Raw genomic sequence first — 27980 nt, 5'->3', positions numbered from 1 at the left:
AAATTTATTTGTTTATTCTACCTGAAGCAGTGTGTTTGGCTTGAAGCATGTCAGAGACTCCCCTTGGGATAACAAGCCTGATACATATAAATTTGTTAAATTGATGAACACATATAAGCTTGCAGCATCCAGCGGGCATAACTGGACATTGCAAGACTGAGGTTCCTAGGGTTGGGTCTGGGACCGAAGATATTGGCTAATGTCATTCAGTTGCACAATCCAAGCAGTGGCTGGCCACAAGTGCTCACTCATGTAGCTGGGAGCAGCTTACATGCTACAGGCTATGCATGAACAGCCCAGGAGTGGGAGGGTTCTCACAGCACAGCAGGGTAAGGCTGGCTCCCAGAGTCAAGGATTGGAGTGACCCATCAGATCACTGGTCCAGATAACACCAGGGGAACGTCACCGACACCCCTTAGACATGGGCTTGAAGTTCAGGCTCTATGTCCAGCCCATCTGAGCTACTCTTACGAGACAGCCAAAGAAGCTGACAATTGTGGTGGTAGCTTTTGTGATGTGGACACCTCTGTGTGAGACTCACTTTACCCAGGGCCACCAAACAGTCATCTACGACCGGTATTGCAGATGATGTTATCTTTGAGGCAAAAAGGATTCAGCCTTCCTTCCCTACTGGCATCTTTCTTGTGACATTGTGCTTCTGTCCACAGGTGTGTACGGATTACAGACACTGGACTCAGTTACTTATCCACCATGTCATCCCTTAGGAGCCTGTACCTCCGCTGGTGCTGCCAGGTAGGTGAACAGAAAAGGACAATGCAAGCCATGCCCCTTGCTAGGGTTAGATCTCCTTCGACACATCTCACCAGTAAGGAGCGACTAACACACTGGAATGGCTGCCTCAGCACTGTGCTTTGAGATCAATGAATTGAAAAATGCTGTGTCAGTGATAAGTAACATGATTGTGATGATAATAGCGACTTGCCTGGGGCACTATTATTAAATGTGGATAAAGCTACCCAAAACATCTCCAGGGGATGCATGTGGAGCCTGCAGAATATATGACATTTGATGCAGAGCAAAATGGCTCATTGCAAGTAGATGCTCAGTAAGTTAGCAAGTAGCGAGCATTGGTGTCTATTGATTAGAGCAGTGAACTGGGAGTCAGGGGATGTGGGGTCTGTCTCCGCTCTGACTTTGGTCAAGACATACAACCTCTCTGCCTAATTTTCCCCTTCAGTCAAAGGGGAATGATAGCTACATACCAGTGGAGAGGTGAGGCTGAATTTATTGGTGTGTGTTTAGAGATCTTCCAGTTGAAGCTGCTAGTGAAAAGCAGAGTTCATTCTTTTAGTTCTGTATTGACAGTCCGGGATCCCTTCCTCCCTCTTCTGTCGTTTTAGGTACAAGACTTCGGCCTGAAGCATCTCCTGGGCATGAGAAGTTTGCGCCTGTTATCTCTTGCTGGTGAGATCCAAACAGTGGTTTATTCTTGAGATGATAGACTGGTTTCTGGAGACGGGGAAGCCTCAGCTTAGGGACAGGGCCACGACACAAGGGGTAATCCTAGCCGTGTCACAGTCTCGTGAACCATCACTAGAATGTCATAGGAGAATGTTGCTGGGCCATAACACAATGGTGGGCTGGCCAGATGATCTTCCAGCCTGGAATTACCCTTTGTGGAGGGTAAAATTGGCCAGTGAGAGGCAAATGCAGGAGGTAGGTCAGCCCCTGTAAAAAGCAGAGGGGCAAGGAGAAGACCCATCCTCCTCCTTTCTGTTGAGGAAGAGAGACAGTGGAGGAACCAGTCCAGACAGCTGGAGGATTTCCTTCACCCAGACATTCCATGCTGTCACACACTGGCTGTGTCAATTGCTGTCATCCCACTCACTTTATCTAGTGTCCTGTTTGGTCTTTCCCTGGGGTATTCCAGCTAGAGCCTATCTCCCACTCTGGACAGCAGCACTCCCAAGTTCTCTCTGAACTTATAGGGCCTGGTTGTCAGAAGTGCTGAGCTTCTGAAAAGTCAGACTGAAGTCAAGTGAAGAAGTGCTCAACACTTCTGAAAATCAGACCCAGAGGGCCAAATTCCACCCTAGGGTCCGCAGAGCTCCCAGTCACTACTATTCATGACAGCTCCACACAGGGCAGAGAATGAGCCAGCGAGTTTCATTTCTTGCTACCCACCCAAGCTTCAAGGCATGACTTTTACTGCCACCTTTCCAAGCAGTTTGAATCGGAGTCCTGTTTCTTTAAAGGAGTTCTGAGTTGCGTGAAAGTGTTTGACTGAAATGGATGTGTGTCACGGAGTCACCAGGCAATGCTCTGGAACTGCTCCCCACAAAGCCAGTCAGGACTTTGGGGAGCCTCCTCTCCCTTGGAGCAGACTGTCTTCAGGGCAAGAAGCTCACACTGCTTCACCTTCCTGGGTCTGACCTTGGAGCATTCAGCATATGTCCCTCCGTGCTCTTCCCACAGCTAGTCCAACCAGGTGGGGTCCTGGGGAAGCCAGAGGGTCCTGCACCCCCACTTTGCAGTCAGACATGACTCTTAGCCAGCCAGTAAAACAGAGGTTTATTAGATGTCAGGAACACGGTCTAAAACAGATCTTGTAGGTACAGAGAACCGGACCCCTCAGCCGGGTCCATTCTGGGGCCCAGCGAGCCAGACAACCCCATCTGCCCTCACTTCCTGTCCCCAGCCAGCTCCCACTGAAACCCCCGCCAGCCCCTCCTTCTCTGCTGAGTTCCTTTCCCAGGCCAGGAGGTCACCTGACCTCTTTGTTCTCCCACACCTTTAGCATCCCCTTGCAGGGGGGAAGGGCCCGGGCCATTAGTTGCCAGGAGACAGTGTCGGCCAGAAACTGAGGCACCCACACAGTATCCAGAGGAAACATTAAGAACAGTCCCACTTTGTCACAATGTGCCAATGTGAATTAATTGTGTTTCCCCTGCTCCTTCACATGACCTTTCCTTCATTCCCAAGGAAAGCCTGATGGAGAAACTTGAGCTTCATTCTCCTCTCTCTGAGACTGGTGCACATGTCAGAGCAGATCCCATGGATTCTAAGGATTCTCATAGGCCACAAGTCAATGGAGAATCCTAGAAAAGTAGGGCTAGCAGGGCCCCCAAGAGGTCATCTAGTCCATCCCCCTGGTGCTAACTCACTAGTGCAGCCTCATGCAATCTTGTCCCTGACCCCGTGCCCTAGTGAGCATCACCTCAATGTGACATTTTGTGTCAACAGCACCCTGCAGTGATCTGCCCTCCCATCTGTTCATGGTTTATGCCACTCAAGCCCATTCACTGGATTTATGTCCTCATTTGCTCTGCTGTGCTAACAGAGCTATTGCTCAACCTGCCCAAGACCCAGATGCGGAGGATGGCATAAATTAAAGACTCATGCTGAGATAATAGTGCTAGGAACAAACTCAGGTCAGTTTCTTTGGCACAACAATAATTGCTTGTATCTCACCTTCATGAGTCAGCTTTTCTGACATAAATTACTTACAATAACCATTGTGAGATGAGATCAGCTGTTTAGTTGTGAGATGATGGTAGATTTGGCCTTTGTCAAGAGGGCATTTGCGAGGTATGATCATGGAGCCATTGTTATGCTCTCAACAGAGCTATTCATACTCCATGGCTCACCCGACTCCTTCCTCTGCTGGTTTCTGCGAAGAGAAAAACATGTTTCCTTCTGAATCAAAACAGCAGCAGCACTTTTGAGCATCACTCAAAACCTGATGACTGAATAAGAAAATAGCACAAAAGGTTTCCTGTTAGTCACTTTAAATTTACTGGCTTTCTGAATGAGGCTTGGGGACAAATGGTCTCTGCGCTACTTACAGTGGTGTAAATCAGGAGTGACTCCATTAATCTCCACAGAGTTATGCCAGCATAAAGGAGATCAGATCCAGGCCTTATGTCCTGTAGTGGATGGATGCAGTGCTGCTGAGGAGGTCTAATTGGGTGGATTGGTCCTGCTACCTGCAAATGGGAGAGCATGCTACAGCAGTCCTCCCCAGCCCCAGAGAGACACAGGCGGTCTCCCCACCCACCGACATATCTGCTGTCTTACAGTATGTCTACACCATATTTAAAAAATAAAATCTGCAGCAGCAAGTCTCAGAAGCTGGGTCAGCTGACTTGGGCTCACAGGACTTGCACCGTGGGGCTCAAAATAGCTGTATAGACATTCAGGCTGTAGGGTCTGAAACCCAGCAAGAGTGGAGGGTCTTGAAGCCCAGTCTCTATCCCAAGCCCAAATGTCCACACTGCTATTTTTAGCTGTGTAGCACGAGCACTGCAAGCCCGAGTCAGTTGACCCAAGCTCTGAGACTCACTGCCGTGGGGGGTTTTTGCAGTGTAGACGTACTCCCTAGAGTTTAAGGCCAGAAGGGACCTCCAGATCATTTTGTCCCACCTTCCAGTCTTTCACAGGCCACCAACACCCTCCAGCACCTGCACACCAATCTGAGCAACCAGCATTAGATCAAATCATTGGAGCCCTCAGGAGCCTGAACTATTGTGTGCCAAGTCGGAGAATAGGAAGGACTGAGGTTCACCATTGCCTGAAGCCACTGTGATGGCAGGAAATTAATTTAGTGAGATACACCTAGATGATCCTAACAGAGCCGACATGCAGGTGACACGTGATGGAGCCTGATGGCATTGCTCTCCCTTTTGCAGCTGGTATTTAGAGATGGACTTGACTGATAGCAATCCAACCCTCCTCCCCCCACAAAGCAGAGGGATGGCTAAGCTCTTCCATGTCTACCCCAGATGGTAGTACCTCATAGCTTCTCACTCACTGGGCATTTCCACCTTCTGGTTTCAGGCTGCCCGCTGCTCACCACCACTGGGCTCTCAGGCCTTGTCCAACTTCAAGACCTGGAGGAGCTGGAGCTGACCAACTGTCCTGGCGCCACACCCGAGCTGTTCAAGTATTTCTCCCAGCACCTGCCGCACTGCATGGTCATCGAATAAGCAGCCCCAGAGATTGGCCAACCTTTGGAGCTGTCCCCTTCAATCCCAACCCAACACTGATCAACCAACCAGAGTTATCATTTCGTTTTAATTTTATGTTTTGGGACAGATGTTGATTTAAACCATCCACCATGTGTACAGCAATCAGGAGTTAGTTAATCACATCAACGCATTGGATGAGGACACCTAGAGAGAGGGATATATGCTGTCTCCATAGAGATGGGCATCCACCTGTTCCATAAGACACAATCTCCTGCAAGAATCTCTCTGAAAAGTTTGTAAATTTTCCACACCATCACTCATCTTCTTTGTAATGGTCTGTCCTGAAAAAAAAATTATTTAAAAATCACAGCTAAACAAAATACCAACGAAAAACAAGCAAACAAAACAAAGTGAATAAATGACCACGATTGGAGAGTTGGGGCAGGTTGGCACAGTTTCATGTCCTGCGTGGTGTCCCCCCTCAATGCTGGATCCCATGTGGTTTCTGCCCAATGTCTCACGTCACAGCAGTTAGAAGTTCCTTCTGAGACCCCCACATTTCTGTGAGGCTTGGCGTTGAGTCTGAGGGAGGGGCCTAATTGGAGCCCCTCCCCATTCTGGATGGTTGAAACCAGTGTTTCCATCATGGCATATGCTGGCAGGAGCTGAGCCAGAAAGCTAAGAAGAGAAGAGGAGAATCCTGAGGGACAGAGAGACTTGAAGGAGAAAGGATGAAATTACTGATGCCGTGTGCTTGCTCTGTCTCTTAATTACTTCAGCGGGACACTGCAGAGTCTGCCACGCTGGAGACATTTTAAAAAATAAACTGACCAACGCTGTGAAAGAGAAGCACGGGGCCTGTTCTGAGGCTTTTGGCAGGCCGGGTGCCTTCTGCTTCAGAAGATGGAGCTGATATGTTGACCGTGATTGTATTGTTTTCACTGAAAGTACAGATCCGTGAGCAAATTTCTTGAGACACAAACAAACCCACCTCCCCACTAAATCCTCTGAAAACCCAGTAACCCCAAGGTCACATGATCTTGGGTAGACGGTTGCCTACTGCTGTTTTCATTTTGTTAATAAGATGTTCTTCTCAGAACAGCCTGCAGCCTTCGCATGCTAGCTTGCTTCAGTCTTGTGGTAAGGTAGGTTCTGGAATGTGCAGGGGCTGGGAAGGCCTATGGAGCAGCCCTCTGCCCAGCTCCAGTTCTCTTCCAGTGTGAAGCTGGTGTGGCTTTGTATCCAATCCACATACATTTATTGGAGTACAGGTTTAACTGTGGTAGCTGGGAGCCTAGAGTAGCTCCCCACTCCTCCACCAGCCTGAGCCTCCTTCAACTATCCCCCTTCTAGAGCTGGAGGCTGGAGGCTCTAGAAGGGGTGAGGAAAGCTATGGCGTCCTACTGGGCTTGATTTGTGTGGCAATATGCCTTATGCCTGGCAGCATCTTTCCCCAGGCCCAGCTTGAGGCCAGCTCACTTCTAGGACAGAGGGAAGGCTGGCAGCATGTCAATCAGACCAGTCTGGGATCCTACTAGGGCAGTGGGCCCTAAACTGTGGGGTATGCCCCCCGGGGGGGTGCATAGGAACATCTGGGGGACGCGGCAGGGCCACTTAGCTCTGCTCTGGCCCCAGCTCATCTCTGGCCCTACCCAACCCCAGCCCCAGTTGCAGCCCCCAGCCCCAGCTTAGGGTTGCCAGGATATTCACAGTAACCAGCCTCTGCCACTGGGGGGGACAGGAAGAGCAGCAGCTACTGCTGGAGTCTGGAGGAGCACTCAGCAACTGCTCCAGCCAAGAGAGGTTCACCCTTGGAGCGTGGCTTCCCCTCCTCTGTCCTGCCCCACTCACCCCTCCACCCATGGAGCGTGGCTCTCTCTCCTCTGTCCTGCCCCACTCATTCCCCACCCGTGGAACATCACTCCTTCTCCCACGTCCTGTCTCACTCACCCCATCTCTGGGGGCACTGGACCGAGTAAGGAGGAGGAGGTGCTTTAAAAAAGTTTCGGGACCACTGTACTAGGATCACCACCTTTTCAAAATGCAAAAATGGAACACATGCAGGAGTCATGACCTCTTCAGTGGCCCCAGCCCCTGCTCCTCCTCTTCCCGCTGAGGCCCCATCCCCTGGGCAGGCCAGAAGCCAGAGCCAGGCAGGGGTAAGAAGAGACACCCAGGGAACCAGGGCTGCTGTGGGGAGCTCTGGGCCTGTGTCCCCACCCCCTTGGGGCATGCAGTCCAGGGCAGGTAGAGGGTCTGGGGCTCCCTACAGCAGCTCAGACTCCCCGGCTGGCTCTTACTACTGCCCATCCTGGCCAGCAGTAGAGCCTTGGGGGGGAAGAGGAGGAGCAGGAGCAGGATCTCATGGTGGGGTGGGGCTAAGGCCCATCTCAGCCCCCTGGGAAGAGGCTGGCTCTGCCCCTTGAACCTCAGGCAAGGGCAGAGCAGCACAGCTGGGAATCCAGGACAAATGTTGTCCTGGAGTCATTCAGCCCAGTACTGAGTCTTGAACTCCGCATTTCAGGGCTGTACTGCCCAATTCAGGACAGGGGGGTCACCCTAGATCCTGGCTTTCCTCTTCTTGCTACTCTGCCTTCCAGACCACTTGTGGTTCCAAAGAGGAGGCTTTCCCATGCTGTTCTCAGGCAGCTACCACTTTGACCAGCTGGGCCTTGGCTCCAAGGAGCCCTTTACATCTCCCTGTAGCCTACCCACCGTCATAAGCTGCCAGCAGGTTCCCCTGCCCCCGATCCATCAGGAGGCGCCCAGGGCTCCAGTGCCTGAGCAGCACCTGAGTGCTTGGACAGTGTCCCTGTGCTGCAGTCAGGTCCCAATCCAGGAGGGGCTGGGGGACCTGAGAGAGGAAAGAGTGGCTGAGCTGTACTGTCTGCAGCCCAAACCAGCTCTCATCAGCTGGGCTCTTTAGTCTTCTGGGGATGAAATCTCTTTTGTTTGGGGGGAAGTGAGGGCCAAGGAGAGCCATCAGCTTGTGGGGAGCCAGGCTCTCTTCCCATCACTGCTCATTCCATTGCCAGTGCATTTCTGCTCCAGTTGCTGCTTGCAGTGAGGTTGGAGGAAGCCTGCTCCCAGCTTCACGTACTTGCACACATCCCATCCTATGCATGTCCCCCAACAGATTGAGTTTATGGTTTTGGAGGGATGCCCCCCCTCCATGATCAGTTACTGTCTGGGCCTCCCCTCTCCTCCAGGAAGGAAGTCGATGGCAATGCAGCCAGCTGGGTGGAGCTCCTGGGCTAGAGAGAGGAGCAGGTTGTTTTCTAGGGGTGGGTGAGGGAGCGTGTGATGAAGAGATTGGGATTCTGTAGGGGTGGTGTCAGGAGAGTCACTCATTCATACCCTGTGGCTGACTCACAGTCCATGGGTGCCTTGACAGTCTCCTGTCCCATTGTAATCAAAAGCCAGAGCACATCCATCTCCATTGCAAATAGAGTTTGCAATGCAGGAGAAGCAGCCCCAGGACCTAATGCCAGTGTAGCTATTCCAGCACCTAAAGCCATCTCCCAGACACCAGCACAAAAAGGCCAGGCAGTGACTGCTCTGTGTCTCTTCTCCCAAGTCCTCCCAGCATTGTCAGCACTTTCTACACTGCTTCATGCCTGACCTCAGCCAGGAGTGGCCTGAAGGAAAGAGGGTGCTGACCACAGCAGTTGTTTGAAAGGTTCCCGTGGTAAGACACTGTCAATTCTAAGCTCAGTTGCTTCTTCTCAGGCTGGCAGGACCAGGAGCTCTGTAGGAGGCAGCACACACAGCCTAAGAAGGGAAGAAGTGCCTTGCATTGCTCAGCAACAATCTTACCTGTTGCTGTTAGAAGCTCTTGTATTGCACCATAAATGGAAATGGCACTTGCAAACTAGACCGGGTTCCTGCCCTAAGGTCCTTACAGTCTAGCAGTTAATAGGTGCCCTGGTTTGAGTATGGGGCAGTAGGTAACAGCTGCTGATTAGATGAAGCCAGGATATAAGTGGAAGGGGTTGTCATGGAGTCTTTATTATTAGCTGGGATTAGTGCCCCTGGACTCTATGCTGTCTCTATGACATCCACTGCCACTCTCAACATGCATTTGGTACCAGAAACTGCAGCAGGCAGGGTGGCCTGGATCCCAGACCACTGGGCTTTCTCATGTGCTGAACAAAGCCAGGAGACTCTCTGCAAATGCCAAAAAGGTTAGGGACCCCCTTCCCAATTCTGAAATACTCCCCTTCCATCTCTCCCATAGCCTCCATCCAGCCCCTAGCTCCTGACCAGCTCTTTTCCAGCCCAACCCAGCCCCAATCCAGCCCCCTACCATCCAGCTCCTGCCTAGCTCTCCCTTAACCCCAATCTAGCCCTCCTACCCCCCAACTTCCTCATGGTCCCTTACAGGCCCCCAGCTCCCTCCACGGTCCCCCTCATTCCCCTCCATACTGATCCAACCCCACCAGTTCTTCCTCCATCCTCCTTCAGTCCAGCCCTCAGTTTCCCCAGCTCTGATCCAATGACTCCTCCAGGCCCTTTTAGCTTCCCTGCTGCCCCCCACTTCCATGATCTGCCCCCACAAGCCCCCCCCAGCTCCTCTCTTGGTCCCCTCCAGCTCTGTTCCAACCCCCCTCCATCCCCCAGCTCTGAGCCAGATCCCCCAAGCTCCATTCTGACACCCCCCCTTTTCAACAGTTGCAATCCAGCCCCCTAGCTCCACCCAGTTCCTACACAGCCCTTTTAGCTCCCCCTCCCCAGTTCCCCCCAACTTTCCAGCCCTATGCAAAACAGCTGATGCTTTTACCTTGTGCAGCATGGAGAGTAGGGACAGTGCATTACCCATCTCCGTCCCTCACACTGCAATTCCCTCATGTCTTCTCCACACATCCTTCCTGGCTGCTCCCACCTGGAACCCAGGGTTGTTCTGGCTGGAGGGGCTACCCCCTTTCCCCGGGTAGGAGGCAGCAGCCCCACTCTGTCCCAGCAGCCCCTTTACTTGTGGCCACGTAATCTTTTGGGCCCTGGTGCAACTGCATGACTTGCACCATTGTATTTACTCAACTGTTCTGCAGGTGGCCCTAGAAAAATGTGTTGGAAAGCTAAAGAAACACTTGCCTGGTGTGGATGTGATGGTGTGAGGAGAGGAGCTTGCCACAAAGCTGGACAAGGTACAGCTGGCCCTGAATAGAGCTGAGCAAATGCTGCAAAACTTTTCCATTCCAATTAGCTTTGATTGTATTGGCATCTTTCTCATGATCGCTCCTGGTGTACTCAGGTTTTGGAAGCATGGATGCTTGTGAAAAGGGCGCCTTAAGCTCACATATTCCAACATTTGCAAAAACACATCTTCAAGTCACTTTCTGCAAGCATTTGCACTAGAGAGCTGATAAGATTATGCTTATCCAATCAGGGAATATAAACAATACCATGTAGTTTATTTGACCAAGCACCAGGCTTCTAAGTAATAGATTTTCAAAAGAGATTTCTTGTGGCATAATGAATATATCTGGGGAACTTGCGATCAGTGAGCTGAAAAATGCAGTCAAATAAATTAGCACTAAGCTTATTGAATAAATTCTCTGTTACAAATGATTCGCTCAGCTCTGGTCCCGAGTAAGAGCCCAGCTTCTCCACAGTCCTTCCACAGAGGGGAGATGAGCCACAACAGCTCGGACTACAGCTCAGCTGCTCAGTAATGAACTGGTTTAATAGTTTCTAATGAATATGTATGGACACAGCTTTCTTAATTTGTAATGGACAAGAATGAACTGATTTAATAACCACTTTTTTTTATTACAAACTTTTGTTGCCATAAAGATTTGTAAGCTTTAAATTATCTACCTTTAGGATGACATTTTGCAACTTCCTGCTCCATTGGCCTCTCCTTCCCTCCCACCCCCCTCTCAGTTACTGCATGATTTCTGGGAGGGGGTGAGGGGCATGATGGGGGAGCTGCTATCTTGGCTAAGCTGTAGCTTTGGTTGGTAATTGCACTATTGGCAGGTCCCTTGCTCAACTTGCCAAAACCACTGGTTGGACAGCCAGAGCTTTGTTCATTTGACATTTTCAGTCTTTCCAATAGGGACACTGGAAAATTCTGACTATTCGCAGGAAATCCACAGGAACTAACAGCTATGCCAGCCCACCCACTCGCAAGGCCTCTGAAGAGGAGCAGTTGTGGGCATAGGCTACACAAGTCTAAGGTGCTGCTGGGCTAGGCCTGGAACCTCAGGGATCACCCCAAGAGGCTGGTTTCTCACAGTGGTCTTCTCTAGCTGAGGAATTCCTAGAGCTACTTCTGCTCAGTTGCATGGTGATGGCTACCCTCTGTTTCTTACACGAGGCCTGGAAGCTCCAGATCCTCCTCAGAAATAACACTGCAGCCAAGTGCAAAGGGTCCTGAGGCATGTTTGGAAACAAAGAGGGCCTAGTGCAGATGAATGAGCAAGAAAAGAGAGACTGCATTGGAGAAAGGTGAGCTATAGAGCTGGATTGGCAGGAGGGAGGAAGGGAGCAGAAAGACATTAGGGAGGCTTCTCTTGCTTAGGTGCCAATATTTCTAGAGCTGCCCCTGCAGTCACCTGCAGATTGAACTCACTGTGCAACTATGGACCATGTGAATCCATGCGTCCCCCACCACTCCACCCCAATTACATTTTCCCTACTAAGCTGCTGCTGCTAGGACAGGGATGTCAACAGTACCTGGAATCTCACGGCTGCTCAGTTAACAAGCCATCAGATCACACAGATTGATGCAGGCAGTCTCCCACACTGAGCTATGAGTGGTTCTGTGTACTTGGTCAAGCAGGAATCCAGAGGTCACCCGCAGAGTTCACTTGTCCATAGAGATGTCTAAAGGAGTTCCCTGCCCTTTGAACAATTTCCCACTCCTCAAAGTCACTTCAGTGCAGGTTCTTTTCAGACAGACTTGTCTGCCCTGGGACACTTATGATGTGATCTATATTTAACTCTCTTCCCTTCTGAGTTCAGATATGGATTGGTAAACTGGAGCAGTCCAGAGGCCCCCACTTTACAATCCATGGGTTTTTCCCTTCTTGCTTAAACTTTGTCCCAGACCCAGTTGGTAAATTTTGCACATGTAAAATTGAGATCTGTTGGCCTAAGGATAGGCAAGAGGAGAAAGATTAAGCATTATTATGGAGTTGATCCTGTCAAGTGTTGAGCCCCTGCGAATCCAATTGTCTTCAATGTTTGTAGAGAGCTTTGTGTGTTACCTTATTCACCATAAGTAAGCAGGCACCCCACAAAGGTGACAACCCAATCTCTGCCACAAGGAGTATTACTGGTATTGCCTTAACATGCTAGATTCTGTATATTGTAAACAGACAGTCCCTCCCCAAAAGAGTTTATAATCTAAATAGACAAGGCAGGCAAAGGAGAAATTGAGGCACAGAGTGGTGAAGTGATTTGCCCTAGGACACAAAGCAGATTGGTGGCAGAGAATAGAACCCAGGTCTCCTGAATCTGCAGCCTGTACTCTACCCACTGGATGACACTCCCTCTTCAAGGAGGTTGCAGTTAACCACATATCTGAACTCAGGATTTGCCATACTCAGTCAGACCATTATTCTGTCCAATTATCAAGTCCAATATTCTGCATCTGACAGCAACTAAAACCTGATGCTTCAAAGAAGGGGACTCCATAATGTGCCTGGGTAACTGTGCAATGCTGCCTGTGAAGGTGGGCAAGGGTAAACCCCTTCCTGAACCAGAAGGCCATCAGTTTGAGAGTTGGCTGTCCTTCTCTGGATTTGTAAATTGTTATAAGTAGTAGTGGCATAATTTTCTCCAGCCCATTCCCAGATTAGTTTAACATTAGCTGTCTTTCCACTGCGAGCTCTTACAATGCTCAATTTGGCCATGTGGTCTTACTGAAATATATTTTGGTGTGGGCTAGGTCCCTGATCCTTAAAATTCTATAGTTATTTGAGCAGAGCTGTTAACTTCAATTGCAGTTGAGGACAGTTGGCACTTTGGTAGATCAGGCTGGTTCCTTTTGGGGACTGAGCCAGCAATTGCTTCTCCGTATTGAGATGATTAAGCCTCATATTTGTGTAGGACCATGTATGCGTTAGTGCCATTATCCTGGAGTTCAAGAGTTTTACTGGGAATGGCTGAGCATGAGGTCATGGTTGAGGACTAAGAAGAGCCAAATGAAGGGCCTGTCCATCTGGAAAAGTGATTTAGAAATTGATCAGTGCGGGAACTTAGTGCTAATCTTTCAAAATCATTTGCTTTTAATCACATTACCTGTATGTACCAGATTAATCCCTAGTGCAACACCATTGACATCAGTGTCTGAATTTGGCCCCTGGTCTATACAGAGCTGTAACATGGTGCTACCATGCCTTGGTCGATCTGTGCAGGCAAGACCAAACCATGTTATAACATGGTCAAGAGGCTACTGGGGCATAGATTCCATGGCACCAATCTGACATTGCAGATGGTGATACTGCTACAGGGACCAGATAGAATACAGCCTCATGCACAGGGGTTTCAAATGAAACTCTGAGAACGGAACTCTCCCACCCCTTACACCCAAAAGCTAGTCCTGTTCGTAAATCTGATGCATCAGGTGGTCCAGAGTATTCCATCTGCCCGCTGGCGCTCTCGACAATGGGAAGGGGTTGTGAAGAAGGCTTGGGAGTGCCGGAGAAGCCAGCAAGCAGCACGTGCCTTCAGAAAGAAATGGTGCATTTTTAATTCTAAGGGAAAGGGAGCTCACGAGGTTGGCTCTTGGACCTGAGTGTGACAGAACCTTCCTTATGTTGTGGAGCAGAATCAGGACAGGATCTTGGAACTTCTACAGTACGGATGTCAGCCAGTCTCCACCTGCTATCCTGTGTTAGGGGATGGGATGGATCAACTACTAGGTCTCTTCTACCTCTAACCCTTATGATCATTCTGTTTAGTAACTATACTTATTTGCCTGACACTATGCTTCTCTCCTTTCCATACTCATTTCATAGTGCCTCCCAGAAGGTGATCCATTTTACTGCCCTTAAAACTTATCCTGGGGAACTTCGGCTGAGATGGAAAATAAAGTGTCAGATTTAAATATGTGGCACTTCTTTACCCTCCTGCTGGTGGCTAAGGTGCTGACAAAGTGACCTTGCGTGGCGGCCCAGCATCGGAGTGAAGCAAACAGTATGGTTGCTGCTTCCACCATGGCTTTACAATCAGGAGAACTTTGCCAGTGGCTGGGCCTCCAAACTATGAGTGTCACAAAAGAAGTTAGTATTCTGCAGGGGGACCCTGAAAAGGCACAGAGATGCAGATTCCCAAAGTGAAAAGCCTTTCTTTGCAGTCAGGATACAGCAGATACACAAGAGTTCTGTTACATGAGGCACTGAGCAGAATGAGAGTGGCTTGCTTCTAAAGGGACACAACTTTTTACATTTTATTTTAAAAAAGAGGGGAGAGGATAATTATACAACTATATGGGCTACCCTGTGCGTTTAAGGAAACCTCTGACTTGGAGCTATGCGGTGGTGCACCTACAGTGCAGGAGCTGCCAGAAGCCTTGAGTCTTAATCAGGCACCATGCCTATTAGAGCTCTGGGAAGCACAACTGTTGTGGCACAATGTGGTCAGCAGTGCAGTAGGAAGAGGTATAATAAGACTCCCCACTTACCCCACTTTGCCTTCTTTGGAGTGACTAGGACCAGTGTCAGCACCTAGCAGAGTCCATGCACTCATGGGAGCACAAGAAACCAATTGAAGGGGTGGACCAAGGTGGGGCAGCTTGGGATTTAAACTGTCTCCTGCAGTGTTGAAAGACTCAACACAAGAGCATTGTACTGAGGCAGGAGAACCTGAGAGTGAAACTGACTTTAAACAGAAAGGGAAACCAGTTCAATTGGATTGTCCAAGCAGTGTGAGAAGCAAAAACCAGGAAGCATTCAGCAGTGGAAAGTACTTTTGATTTTTAAATAATTTAAAGAAATATATTATATGTATTATGTTATGCACATGTTATGTGACCAGATCCCTAATTAGTGTAAATTGGCATAGCATCATGGACTTACTGATTTATATCAGGTGATGAGTTGGAGAAATGTCCCAAGATTATTCCCAACAGTATGACCCTTTACAGTTTTGTTTTGTTTTTAATTCTGAACTTTCTAAGGAGATATTATGCCCCCAGGCAAAGCAGCTGTGATGTTTTAGTTGGGTGACCTTTAAAAAAAGCTGTGAGGTCAGAGAACGTGTGTGAAGCCAACCAAGGCTTTCTTATGATCCCGACCACAGTGCTGAGGCAATGAGGGAGTTCAAGAGAAAAGCAACTAGTTTCTAATTGGAACAATAAGTTTGAAAAGGAAAAATATAATATTTAAAAGAATCAGGGGAGGAAACATTGATGGGCCAGGACCTCAGCTGGTGTAAATTGGCAATGAAGCTATGCAGATTTATACCAGCTGAGGATCTATCCCAATGTTCCTAAACTGGCTGACACAAATGATCCCAATCCTTGCAGGGTTTTGTCACTGGCTTGGTTCTGATTCAATCTCCTTAGCACCCCAATTAGGTGTCCACTGGGCCAAAGTATTACTAAAGCTACTGACGTAATATTTCAAATTACTATAGATGGGGAGAGAAAAAAATCTGAAAATCATTTTCTTACTGTACATATGACCTCATTCTCCTGTATATTCTGAAGATATAATCTTATATTTGGTATGTGTTTCTTGTGCTATTTTATCACGTGACTTGTTTATAAAAATATATATTAAAAATTTAAAAAAATACAAGGCTTGGTTAATATTCCTGTCTCTGGCATAATTTTTAATATAAATCTTTGAACTCTCTTTCATAGTCAAGTGTACAACACAAGAAGGTATTATCCAGTGAAGTCAATGCACTATACCAAAATATTATTCCTATGGAGGGGCCCCATTATGCTAGGTGCTGTACAAACATAGTAAGAATTAAACCAGGGATGGCCAAACCTACTGACCCTCCAAGCCACATATGATAATCGTCAGAAGTTCAAGAGCCAGGTGCAACTGCCAGGGCTCGGGGCTTCAGCCCCACAGGAGGCACCTGCTGGGGCTGAAGCCCCAAGCCTTGGCAGACATGCCCTGCCGGGCAGAAGCCCCGAGCTCCCCTCTCACCCAGTCTGGTAGGCAATCAGGGGAGAGGCATGAGGGGCTCCACGAGCCACACTTTAAATGTAAAAGAGCCGCATGCAGCTCACGAGCCGCAGTTTGGCCACCCCTGAAATAGACACTGCCCTTGGTAACCCTAGTTCAGGGAGACCTAGTGATCCCAGTCATACGTGGATTCCCCTTAGTAATCCTAATCCTTCTTTGAGGAGCCCTACTGGCTACAGGCCTAATCCTAGCCCAGGAATCCCTACCCTAAATCTAGTCAGGGATGTCCTAGCCTTAGTAACCCTAGCCTGGGGACCCTTACCTTTAGAAACTGTAGTTGGGGGACCCCCAACAGGCATCAGGCCAAACCTGGGAAAGGACAGTTACCTGTTCCGTAGCAGGCATTCCTCGAGATGTGTTGCTCAGGTGTATTCCACAGTGGGTGTGCGTGCTCGCCATGTGCACCGGTGCCGGAAGTTTTTCCCTTAGCAGTATCCGTACTGGGGGAGCACCGCGGCGACCCCTGGAGTAGCGCCTCCCCCCACCCTCGGTTCCTTCTTGCTGGACAACTCCGACAGAGGGGAAGGAGGGCGGGGTGTTGAATAGACAGGAGCAACACATCTCGAAGAACGCTAGTTACGGAACAGGTAACTGTCCTTTCACCTTCGAGTGATTGCTCCTGTGTATTCCACAGCAGGTGATTCCAAGCAATATCTGTTGGAAGTGGGTAGGAGTTCACAGTGGCTCGGGACGAAGTACCACCCTACCAAACCCAGCGTCATCCCTAGATTGGGTGACGATTGCGTAATGCAAAGTAAATGTGTGAACTGAGGCCCACGTGGCCGCCCTACAAATGTCCTGGATGGGGACATGGGCGACATAGGCAGCTTATGAGGCCTGAGCCCTCGTAGAGTCTACCCTAACAATATGTGGCAGGGGAATCCCTGCCAAATCATAACACATGTGAATGCACGAGGTGATCCAGCCTCTGAGTGGAGATGGGTTGCCCCCCAGCCCGCTCGTCCGAGGCAATAAAGAGTTGAGAGGATTTCCGAAATGGCTTAGTCTGATCCAGGTAAAAAGCCAACATCCTACGCACATCGAGCATGTGGAGGCAGCGTTACTCAGTAGAGGAATGGGGCTTGGGACAGAGCATGGGAAGAAAGATGCTCTGCTCCATATGGAAGGCAGAGACCACCTTCGGGAGGAATGCAGGGTGTGGGCGAAGCTGGACTTTATCCTTATGGAAAACCGTGTAGAGAGGTTCGAGGTCAAGGCCCTGATCTCTGAGACACGCGGGCCCAACCAGCTCAGGAGGAACGCGTTGGAGATCGCGCCTTCTCCTACCCCTCCCCTGGAGCAGAATCGGGGACAGCGCCGGTTCTGACGGGTCGCGAAGATGTTGATTTGGGGAACTCTCCACTCTCGGAAGAGCTGATGAGTGACCTCCGAGTGGAGTACCCACTCGTATTGTGGGGAGAAGACCCTGCTGAGGCAGTCCGCTTGCAAATTGCGGACGCCTGGGAGGTGAGCCGCCCTTAGGGAGATATCGTGGGCTATGCAAAACTCCCATAGGTTCAGGGCTTCCTGGCAGAGGACTAGGAAGCGAGTCCCGCCTTGCCTGTTGATATAGTACATTGCGGCAGTGTTGTCCGTGAGGACTCTGACCACCTTGCCGCGGAGGAACACCAAGCACGCCAGCCGAATGGCCCTGAGCTCCTTGCCGTTTATGTGAAGGGGCAAATCCGGGGCCGACCAGGTTCCCTGGGTTTGTACCTCCCCCGTGTGGGCTCTTCAGCCCAGGTCCGAAGCGTCGGACATCAGGTTTACGGAAGGGATGGTGTCCCTGAAGGGTACCCCTTGCAGCATGTTGCTCGGGCGGGACCACCATTGAAGGGAAGCCAGACTCGGGGGCGGAACTGTGAGAACCTTGCCCAGCCCGTCCAGTGCTTGGGAGAATTGGGAAGCCAGCCATAACTGGAGGGGCCTCATACGGAGCCTGGCATGGCAGACCACGTATGTGCATGCCACCGTATGGCCCAGAATCTGTAGACACGCCCTCGCCATGGTCACCGGGAAGGCCGTGACCGAGGCCATGAGATCCCTTAGGGTCTCGAATCTGTCCCGGGGAAGAGAGGCTGTGGCCTTGGAGGAGTCCAGCAGGGCCCCAATTAATTCTATGTGCTGAACTGGTACTAACGTTGATTTGGTCTCATTCACGACCAGACCCAGCTCTGCGCACGTTGAGAGGAGCAGCTGTATGTGGGACTCTACCTCGTGGCGGGACTCCCCCTTGAGAAGCCAATTGTCCAGGTAGGAGAAGATTTGCATGCTCTCCCACCTGAGGTAGGCCGCTAACACAGACATGCACTTCATGAAAACCCTGGGAAATGTGGAAAGGCCAAAGGGGAGGACCGTGAACTGGTAGTGGTCCACTCCCACCATGAATTGGAGAAAGCGTCTGTGCCCCTCGAAAATATGGACATGAAAGTACGCGTCCTGGAGATCCAGGGTCCCCCGGGTCCAGGGAGGGGATAAGAGAGACCAGGGACACCATGCAGAACTTGGAACGGGCTAGAAACCTGTTCAGGTCGCGCAGGTCCAAAATAGGCCTGAGACCCCCTTTTGCCTTCGGAATGAGGAAGTACCGGGAGTAGAACCCTTTGCCCTGGAATGACACCGAGACCCTTTCTACCACTCCTAGGTGGAGCAACCAGTCCACCTCCTGATGTAGGAGACAGACGTGTTCTGGGTCCCCTGGGGCCATCACGGATGGCAGGTGGTTTGGCGGGGGTGAGGTGAACTGTAACACGTAACCCTTGGAGATGGTACTGAGAACCCATTGGTCCGAAGTTATGCGGGACCATGCCCTGAGGAAGGCAGACAATCGGTAAAACACAAACTTTATTAACCGGGGGGTCTCCCTGGCAACAGGCCGGGCGCCCCCCTGCCGACAGTCAAAACCGCCTCTTCCCCTGCCTCTTTCTCTTAGGGGGCCCAGGCTGCGGGGCGGAGCGGGACTGGCACTGAGACCAACGCTTCTGGTCTCTAGGTCTTTTATAAGGGGGCTCATATCTGCTCCTCGCAGGTTGAACCGCCAGGAGTAATTTGGCCTTGTCCTTAGCCGGAGGTACATAGAGGCCCAGAGTCTGCAGGGTGGTCTGGGAATCCTTCATCCCATGCAGCCTGATGTCCGTCTGATCTGCAAAAAGTGCCTTGCCATCAAACAGGAGGTCCTGCATCAGCGATTGCGCCTCCACGGACAGACTAGATAGCAAGAGCCACAACGCTCATGGAGATCAGGGAGATCGCCGAAGCCATTGAACGGGCCGCCATGTCCATCACATCGGCCACTGCTTGGAGGGCCACCTTTGCCTCTGCTGACCCCCTCTTCCACCAAAGCCTTAAAGTCCTTCCTGTCCCAGTCCAGAAGGAGGGACTCAAATTTAGGCAGGGACTCCCACAGATTGAAGTCATACCTACTAAGTAGGGCCTGGTGGTTGGCTACACCAAGCTGGAAGCTGGCCGACGAATAAATTTTCCTACCAGAAGAGTCCAGCCTCCTGGCATCCTTATTTTTTGGGGTGGGTGCGGGCTGACCTTGGTGCTCTCTGTGGTTTACCAATTCCACAACGAGCAAGTTGGGGGCCAGGTGTGAATACAAGTATTCATGGTCCTTCGCCGGCACAAAGTATTTCCTCTAGGCCTTTTTTGAGATTGGGGCCAGGGAGGCAGGGGTTTGCCACAAAGAGTTTGAAATGTTGGCAATACCTGTCGTGGAAAAATTGACCACACCGTTGACTTTTGGGACAGACACACTGAGGCACCTTTATTATAATACAAATATGCATATAGGGAAGGTCAGCATGGCCCCCAGCAAAAAAAGGGGGGGTGGCTGCCTTACATGGGGTACATTGCTTCAAGCTTATAAAGGTAAAAACCGCAACGCGTAATCACACATTACAAATTTTATCAGCCTCATTTGGTATAATTCTTATCAGCAAGCCAATCAGAGCCCCTCACCATCTAGGGGTTTTCCTGTTATTGTCCCTAGAGGCTTCCGCTTTCGCCACGTCCCTCTTCTTGCGTTACCTTATCTTGCGTTATCTTATTGTGTACTAAATTACCTAATGCAATTATTTTCCAATAGAGTTGTACAGTAAGCACTTTCCTAACTGTATGCCCACCTACTTGCGGTTTTCATTGTACAAGACTCTTCTGCTTTATTAATCTTCCATTGCTAATATGCTGTTATCCTAGGTTAGGTTACCCAGTTACCAGTAGGCGTGGGTTCCCTTTTTCTCCTGTTGGCCTTTTGATTATGTCATACAAGCTCTTGATTATGCCACACAAGCTCTTGCAAATTTTTCCTATGCCTAAATGTCAAGCTGGCCTACAATGGCCTACTGTTGCTAAGTTAGCTTGGGACCAGCTGGACGTTTTGGGGCAAGGCATGCAGGGTCCCTGAAAATCCCCATCATACCCTACTGCAGAGGCAGGGCCACGCGGCCCGGTGCTGTGGGAGACAGGACGTTAAAGAGGGAATTGGACGGGCCCTCCATCTCCTCGGCCTGTAGTTGCAGGTTGGAAGCCACCCGCTTTAGCAGGTCATGGCGCGCCCTGAAGTCCTCCTGCAGGACCAATAGCGGGGGTGCCACTATGGTGTTGTCCGGTGCCGGGAAGAGTGTCGGCGCAGAGCTGGGTGCCTCAGTCGGTGCCGGTGCGTCGGTACCGAGGTCCAGAGTCCAGGCGCAGATCCGCTGACCCATGACCTGCCGTTCTTCTTCGAGTGATTGCTCATATCCATTCCAGTTAGGTGTGTGCGTGCCGCGTGCACTTTCGTCGGAAGACTTTTACCCTAGCAACCCCAGTGGGTCGGCTGAGCGCCCCCTGGAGTGGCGCCATAACGGCACCGCATATATACCTCAGCCGACCCACCCGACCCTCAGTTCCTTCTTACCGCCCGTGTCGGTCGTTGGAACAGCGGAGTGCAGCTTGTCTGACCTCCGCTTCCCTAGCTTCCTCATAGTTTTTCTCTGTAAAAATTTGTACATAGTTCTTATCTTAGCTTAGGTTTTCTTGTTTTGATAGTTTATCAGTTAGTGTTAGATAGTTAGCAGGTTTGGGGGTTAGCTCCACCCGCACCCGGGACCAGAGCGTATGCCCGGCTCCCCGGGTTTCAAGCTGTGCTCGGCCTGCCGCAGGCCTATGCCTACAGGAGATCCTCATAGCTCCTGTTTGAAGTGCTTAGGAGAGTCGCACTTATCTACTAAGTGCCCAATTTGCAAGGCTTTCAAGCCTCGCACTAAGAGGGAAAGAGACAAGAGGCTGAAACAGCTCCTAATGGAGGCAGCCTTAACCCCTCCGGCCGCGGCACCGCCCGCTGCCCCGACGGACTCTCGCAGCACTGCCACGGCGCCGGGCCACTCTGCGGTGCCACCGAAACTGCCATCGGCACCGAAACCAGACCAAACACGCTCTCTCTCGCCGAGGGCGAAGAAAGGAAAGGCCGCTGCCTCCACGGCACCGCCGGCTCCGAAGCCCCAGAGTGTGCCCCGTCCGGACCGCCCGGCACCAAAACCTGCCGCGGCACCGGTTCCTCTGCCGCAGACACTTCTGCCGGCACCGGCGACTCCGGCCCCTGAGAGGCCGTCGAGCCCAACACCTGCAACATCCCCGGCTCCGGCCGCGGTTGAGAGGCCACTGCCATCGACTCCTGAGACCTTCGAGGCGGCACGGGACCTCATTGCACTGACAGAACCGGTTGTGCCACCGCCCCCGGCGCCGCCGGGGAGGGCGCCCCGCTCCATGGGCAAGCCGTCCATGTTTAGGCCACCTGCTGGCACCGACTCTGACCGGCACCGAACCCGTTCCCATTCTCGACGCCGATCCCGCTCCCGTTCTCAGCGCCAATCCCGATCTGGCCGTCGATCGCACCGCCGCTCGCAGTCCCGGCACCGCTCAACCACGCGGCACCGGTCGGACTCGCGGCACCGGTCGTTCTCTCGATCTCCGACCCATCACTCCTGGCACCGATCAAGCTCTCGGTACCGATATGGGCGCCGCTACTCACGGAGTCGCTCCCGGCACCGATCATGGAGATCCCGGTCGACCTCCCGGCACCGCGCCGGTCGCAGGTCCCATTCTCGCTCCTGCTCTCGATACCGAGATGCCTCCCGGCACCGTTCACCACAAAGGTGGGAAATGAGATCTGTGGGCACTTCGGCACAAGGCTTATCTGCTCCTCCTTGGCCCTCTCGACACGCTTCGGCCTCCTCACACGCCGACAGCTACTATGTCGATGACCACGACTCTCAGGTCCCTTCGGGAGTTTTCCGGCAATCCCATCCTGCGGACCAGGACCCAAATCAGTGGGGTTATTGGACCCCTTGGGCCTACCACCAAAGCCAAGGCCCTCCTGTGCCTCCTATGCGCACAGTATCGCATGAGCCACGCGTCCCAGAGGCTACCGTAAGCCGCCCCCCAGTTGACACTGAGGTACCATCCGGTGCAGACGAAGGGGCTCAGCCTGCCCAGGAACCTCTGGGGCAGGAACCTTTACAGGGGCCGGATGCTGACCAAGATGCTATTCTGCCCGGCACTTCTTCCTCCTCCTCTCCCCCAGATGAGGCGGTGGCAGGCTCGTCATCAGCGGGTCCCCCGCCAATTGACTTAAGAGCGCACCAAGAGCTCCTTCGCAGGGTGGCACTGCAAATGGATCTGCAGGCTGAGGAGGTATCGGAAGTCAGTGATCCAATAGTGACCATTTTGTCCACGGACACTCCAACCCGCATAGCTCTCCCCTTCATAAGGACTATCCAGGCGAATGCTGATACCTTGTGGCAGACTCCGTCGTCTATTGTGCCCACAGCCCGAGGGGTGGAACGCAGATACATGGTCCCTTCCAGGGGATACAAACATTTGTATGTCCACCCTGCCCCCTCGTCCTTAGAGGTGCAGTCAGTCAACGACAAGGAGCGCAACGGCCAGCAGGGCCCGGCTTCTAAGTCAAAGGAGGCCAAGCGCATGGACTTGCTTGGTCGCAAGGTCTACTCTGCTGGTGCCCTACAGATCCGTGTGGCTAACCAGCAGGCCTTGCTCAGCCGCTATGGCCATGACACTTGGGCTGAGGTAGAAAAATATAAAGAGCTCCTGCCTCAGGATTCCCGACAGGAGTTTGCAGCCTTTGTAGAAGAAGGCAAAAAGGTAGCACGCACCTCCTTACAGGCCTCCTTAGACGCGGCTGACTCGGTGGCACATACTGTAGCCTCAGGTGTTACCATGCGCTGGATCTCTTGGCTCCAGAGTTCGACGCTTCCTCCTGAGGTTCAATATACCATTTAGGACCTTCCTTTTGATTCGAAGGAGCTCTTTTCAAAAAAGACGGACTCCAAGCTTCAAAATCTAAAGGACAACAGGGTTATCATCCGCACTTTGGGGATGCATAACCCGGCTACCCAGAGGCGTCCGTTCCGTCCCCAGTTTAACCGCCCTTACTATATGCCTCGCTACAGGCAAGACTCTGGTCGGCGGCGGGGTTGTGGCGGCCGTGGGCGACGGCCTGGCAACCAACCGTCCCAAGGGCGAGCCCCCTCTAAACCACCGGGGCCTAAACCATCTTTTTGAAGATGCGCCCGGGGATGACATACCAGCTCTTCCTCCAAATTCCTCCCTGCTTTTTTCCAACCGCCTTTCCTATTTCCTCCCGGCGTGGGCCCGGCTGACCACCGATGCCTGGGTCCTGTGCACTGTGGAACGTGGTTACCAACTCCAATTCGTTTCACCTCCACCTTCCCACCCTCCTTCCCGGTCCCTCTTCAGGGACCCCTCTCACGAGCAACTCCTCTTACCAGAGGTGCACTCGCTCCTAGCCATCGGAGCGGTCGAGAAGGTTCCGGATGTGGAACGGGGCAAGGGGTTTTATTCCCGTTATTTTTTGATCCCCAAGTCCAAAGGAGGCCTTCGACCCATTCTCGACCTGCGAGGACTCAACACATACATGCTCAAGTTGAAGTTCCGCATGGTATCCCTCGGGGTCATTATCCCTACTTTGGATCCAGGAGACTGGTATGCCGCCCTCGATATGAAGGACGCTTATTTTCATATCGCCATCTTCCCACCGCACAGACGCTTCCTCCGTTTCACAATCGCTCACCTACACTTCCAGTTTGCGGTCCTCCCCTTCGGCCTCTCCACGGCCCCAAGGGTGTTCACAAAGTGCATGGCCGTTGTCGCCGCCCACCTCCGTCGACGCGGCATCTCCGTTTTTCCCTACCTGGATGACTGGCTCATCAGGGGGGACTCGCAGGCCACGGTCCAGCAACATGTCACAGAGATCAAGGACTTATTCACGCGCCTAGGCCTACTTCTCAACATAGAGAAGTCCACCTTAGTTCCAACTCAGAGGTTGGATTTTATTGGCACGACCCTGGACTCCTCTCTAGCCAGAGCCTTCCTTCCGCAGGTCCGGTTCCAGGCCCTTACGCAGCTAATCCGCGACCTACAGGCCTCTCGGATGACCTCGGCCCGTGCTTGCCTCCGCCTCCTCGGTCATATGGCAGCTTGCACACACGTCACTCCGTTTGCCAGGCTCCGCCTCCGCCCGCTTCAGCTGTGGCTCCATTCCAGGTACCGCCCACACAGGGACCCCCTGGATACCATACTCACCATCCCAGCGGGTGTCCTTCAATCCCTGGATTGGTGGCTGACCCCGTTCCACATATGTGCGGGGGTCCCATTCCAGGCTCCTCAACCTTCCCTGTCTCTGACAACAGACGCCTCGTTCCCTTGGATGGGGAGCCCATCTCGGCGATCTTCAGACTCAAGGTCTTTGGTCGCTGCAGGAATTGAACATGCACATCAACGTCAGGGAGCTCCGGGCAGCATGCCTGGCCTGCCGAGCGTTCCAGACTCGCCTCCACGGCCGTTGTGTCTCGGTCTTTATGGACAACACAACGGCCATGTACTATATCAACAAGCAAGGCGGGACCCGCTCATCCCCCCTCTGCGACGAGGCGATGCTACTGTGGGAATTCTGCATAGCCCACTCAATACATCTGGTGGCGTCGTTCCTTCCTGGCGTCAAGAACACCATCGTGGATCGCCTGAGCAGGTCCTTTCTCTGCCACGAGTGGTCGCTGAGAGCAGACATCGCTCATGTCATTTTCCGACAGTGGGGATTTCCCCATGTAGACTTGTTTGCGTCCCGATTGAACCGCAAATGCCAGGAGTTTTGCTCCTTTCAAGGCCTGGCACCGGGGTCTCTGTCGGACGCATTTCTCCTTCCATGGACTCGTCACCTGTTCTACGCCTTTCCTCCGTTTCCCCTCATACACAAGGTCCTGCTGAAGCTCCGACGGGACAAGGCACGTCTCATCTTAATTGCGCCAGCGTGGCCCAGGCAACACTGGTTCACCATGCTGCTCCGTCTATCGGTAGCCAGCCCAATTCCTCTACCGCTTCACCCAGATCTTATAATGCAAGATCACGGCACTCTCCGTCACCCGGACCTGCCGGCCCTCCACCTCACGGCGTGGCTCCTCAGTGGCTAGACCAGACGGAGTTGCGCTGCTCTGCTCCCGTGCAGCACGTTTTATTGAGCAGCAGAAAGCCTTCCATTCGATCTACCTACCTGGCCAAGTGGAAGCGCTTCGCTTGCTGGGCTCAAGCGCGAGACGCTATTCCTTCGGAACTTCCGCTTCCGATGGTCCTGGACTATCTCTGGTCGCTAAAACAACAAGGTCTTGCGCTGTCCTCCATCAAAGTGCACTTAGCGGCCATCTCCGCTTTCCACCCCGGTGAGGCGGGATATACGCTGTTCTCTCACCCGCTGACTACTCGCTTCAGAAAGGGCCTTGATTGTCTCTACCCCCAGGTGCGTCATCCGACTCCCACCTGGGACCTCAATCTGGTCCTCAACAGGCTCATGTCTCCGCCCTTCGAGCCGCTGGCTACCTGCTCCTTGCTGTACCTCTCATGGAAGACGTTTTTTCTCGTGGCTATCACATCTGCCAGACGAGTCTCTGAGCTCAAGGCGCTCATGGCGGACCCGCCATACACCGTTTTCCATAAGGACAAGGTACAGCTACGTCCACATCCGGCGTTTCTCCCGAAGGTAGTGTCCGCCTTCCGCAATAACCAGGATATCTTCCTGCCAGTTTTCTTTCCGAAACCTCACGCATCTCCGAGAGAGCAACGACTTCACTCCCTCGATGTTCGCAGGGCGTTGGCTATCTATGTTGATCGGACAAGACCGTTCCGCAAATCTCTGCAACTGTTTGTGGCAATTGCTGACCGGATGCGAGGTATTCCTGTCTCATCGCAGCGAATCTCCTCGTGGCTCACAGAGTGCATTCGCACCTGCTATAACTTGGCTAATGTCCCCTTGGGCCATCTCACCGCCCACTCTACCAGGGCCCAGGCATCCTCTGCTGCCTTTCTGGCGCAAGTACCCATACAAGAGATGTGCAGAGCGGCGACCTGGTCGTCTGTCCATACTTTCGCCTCACACTACACCCTGGTCCAACAGTCGAGAGGTGACGCAGCCTTTGGCTCTGCGGTCCTGCATACCGCCACGTCTCACTCCGACCCCACCGCCTAGGTAAGGCTTGGGAATCACCTAACTGGAATGGATATGAGCAATCACTCGAAGAAGAAAAAACGGTTACTTACCTTTGTAACTGTTGTTCTTCGAGATGTGTTGCTCATATCCATTCCACACCCACCCTCCTTCCCCACTGTCGGAGTAGCCGGCAAGAAGGAACTGAGGGTCGGGTGGGTCGGCTGAGGTATATATGCGGTGCCGTTATGGCGCCACTCCAGGGGGCACTCAGCTGACCCACTGGGGTTGCTAGGGTAAAAGTCTTCCGACGAAAGTGCACGCGGCGCGCTCACACCTAACTGGAATGGATATGAGCAACACATCTCAAAGAACAACAGTTACAAAAGTAAGTAACCATTTTATTTGTCTCATGGGCAGCCGGAGGAGACCGATGGAGCTCGGGATGCTCCGGCAACTGAGCGGATCTCCGCCTGGACTGGTGCCGATGGGTACGGTGCCCACTGGCCTTTGCCACTGGTTCAGCTGAATGTGGGATGGCAATAAGTGTCCCGGTGGCATGGCACGTGCCGAGGGCGGGTGGGTGTGCCTCAAGGCTGAGGTCTCTGAGGAGCGCTTGGTGCCACAGGATCGGTACGAGCAGCGTCTGTGTCATCATCTCCCTCAGGACCGGGCTTTCGACGACGACGAATGGTACCCACGCAACGAACTGCTCCGGTACACAGGACGCTGACGCCCTGCTCGGTGCCGAGACTGGGGATCTTCTTGTGCGGAGCCCAGACGAGCAAGAGTTGGAATGGGAACGATGACGCCTGTCTCGTTGAGAACAACTCCGGTACGCACGTGTGGCAGGAGAACATGCCCGGTGCCTCTCTCTGCGCCTCCGCTCGCTAGCAGGCGGCATGGAGGGTCCCCGCGACTCCCGTTCCGGCGGTGGCCTGGACAGTCTGACCAGCGTCGACAGAGGACGGGAGCTGACAGAAGAATGGCCGCTACGCCCCGAGTGGTGTGGGGAGAGGTCTTCGGAGTGGGAGCTGCAGATGCTCGGAGAGGTCTGGTGGGCACCCAGCGGGGGCTTACCCCGTGACCTAGGGCCCGTGCCCGGCTGAGTACTCAGCCTGCAGCGCCTCCGGCATCGACAGCATCCGCATCCGTGGGGATGCCTGGGTCGACAGCACCGGGCTGCTCCGCTCCACACAGAGCTGGAGCACAAAAGTTCCAAGTACCTTCACTGGCGGGAAGAAGGAACTGAGGGTGTGGGGAGCCCGTGGCTCCCCTTATAGCACGATATACAGGTGCTACTCTAGGGGTCGCTGCGGTGCTCCCCAGTATGGGTACTGCTAAGGGAAAATCTTCCAGCACTGGTGCACATGGCGAGCACGCACACCTACTGTGGAATACACA

The 27980-nt window shown here is 52.4% G+C and overlaps 1 protein-coding gene across 1 annotated transcript in view; it reads left to right on the top strand.

Annotated features, from left to right (window-relative positions):
• Positions 1-6978, top strand: part of FBXL16 (F-box and leucine rich repeat protein 16) — a 93328-nt gene extending 86350 nt beyond the window's left edge. The window contains exons 4-6 of the mRNA XM_044980418.1: positions 669-753; positions 1362-1425; positions 4798-6978. Of these exons, the coding sequence (XP_044836353.1) occupies positions 669-753; positions 1362-1425; positions 4798-4946 (298 nt within the window). The 3' untranslated portion in view covers positions 4947-6978. The remainder of the gene's footprint in view (positions 1-668; positions 754-1361; positions 1426-4797) is intronic.
• The last annotated feature ends 21002 nt before the right edge of the window (positions 6979-27980 follow it).

This window comes from Mauremys mutica, chromosome 11 (genome assembly GCF_020497125.1).
Source record: "Mauremys mutica isolate MM-2020 ecotype Southern chromosome 11, ASM2049712v1, whole genome shotgun sequence".
NCBI lineage: Eukaryota > Metazoa > Chordata > Testudines > Geoemydidae > Mauremys > Mauremys mutica.
This window is presented reverse-complemented; position numbering and strand designations above follow the sequence as displayed.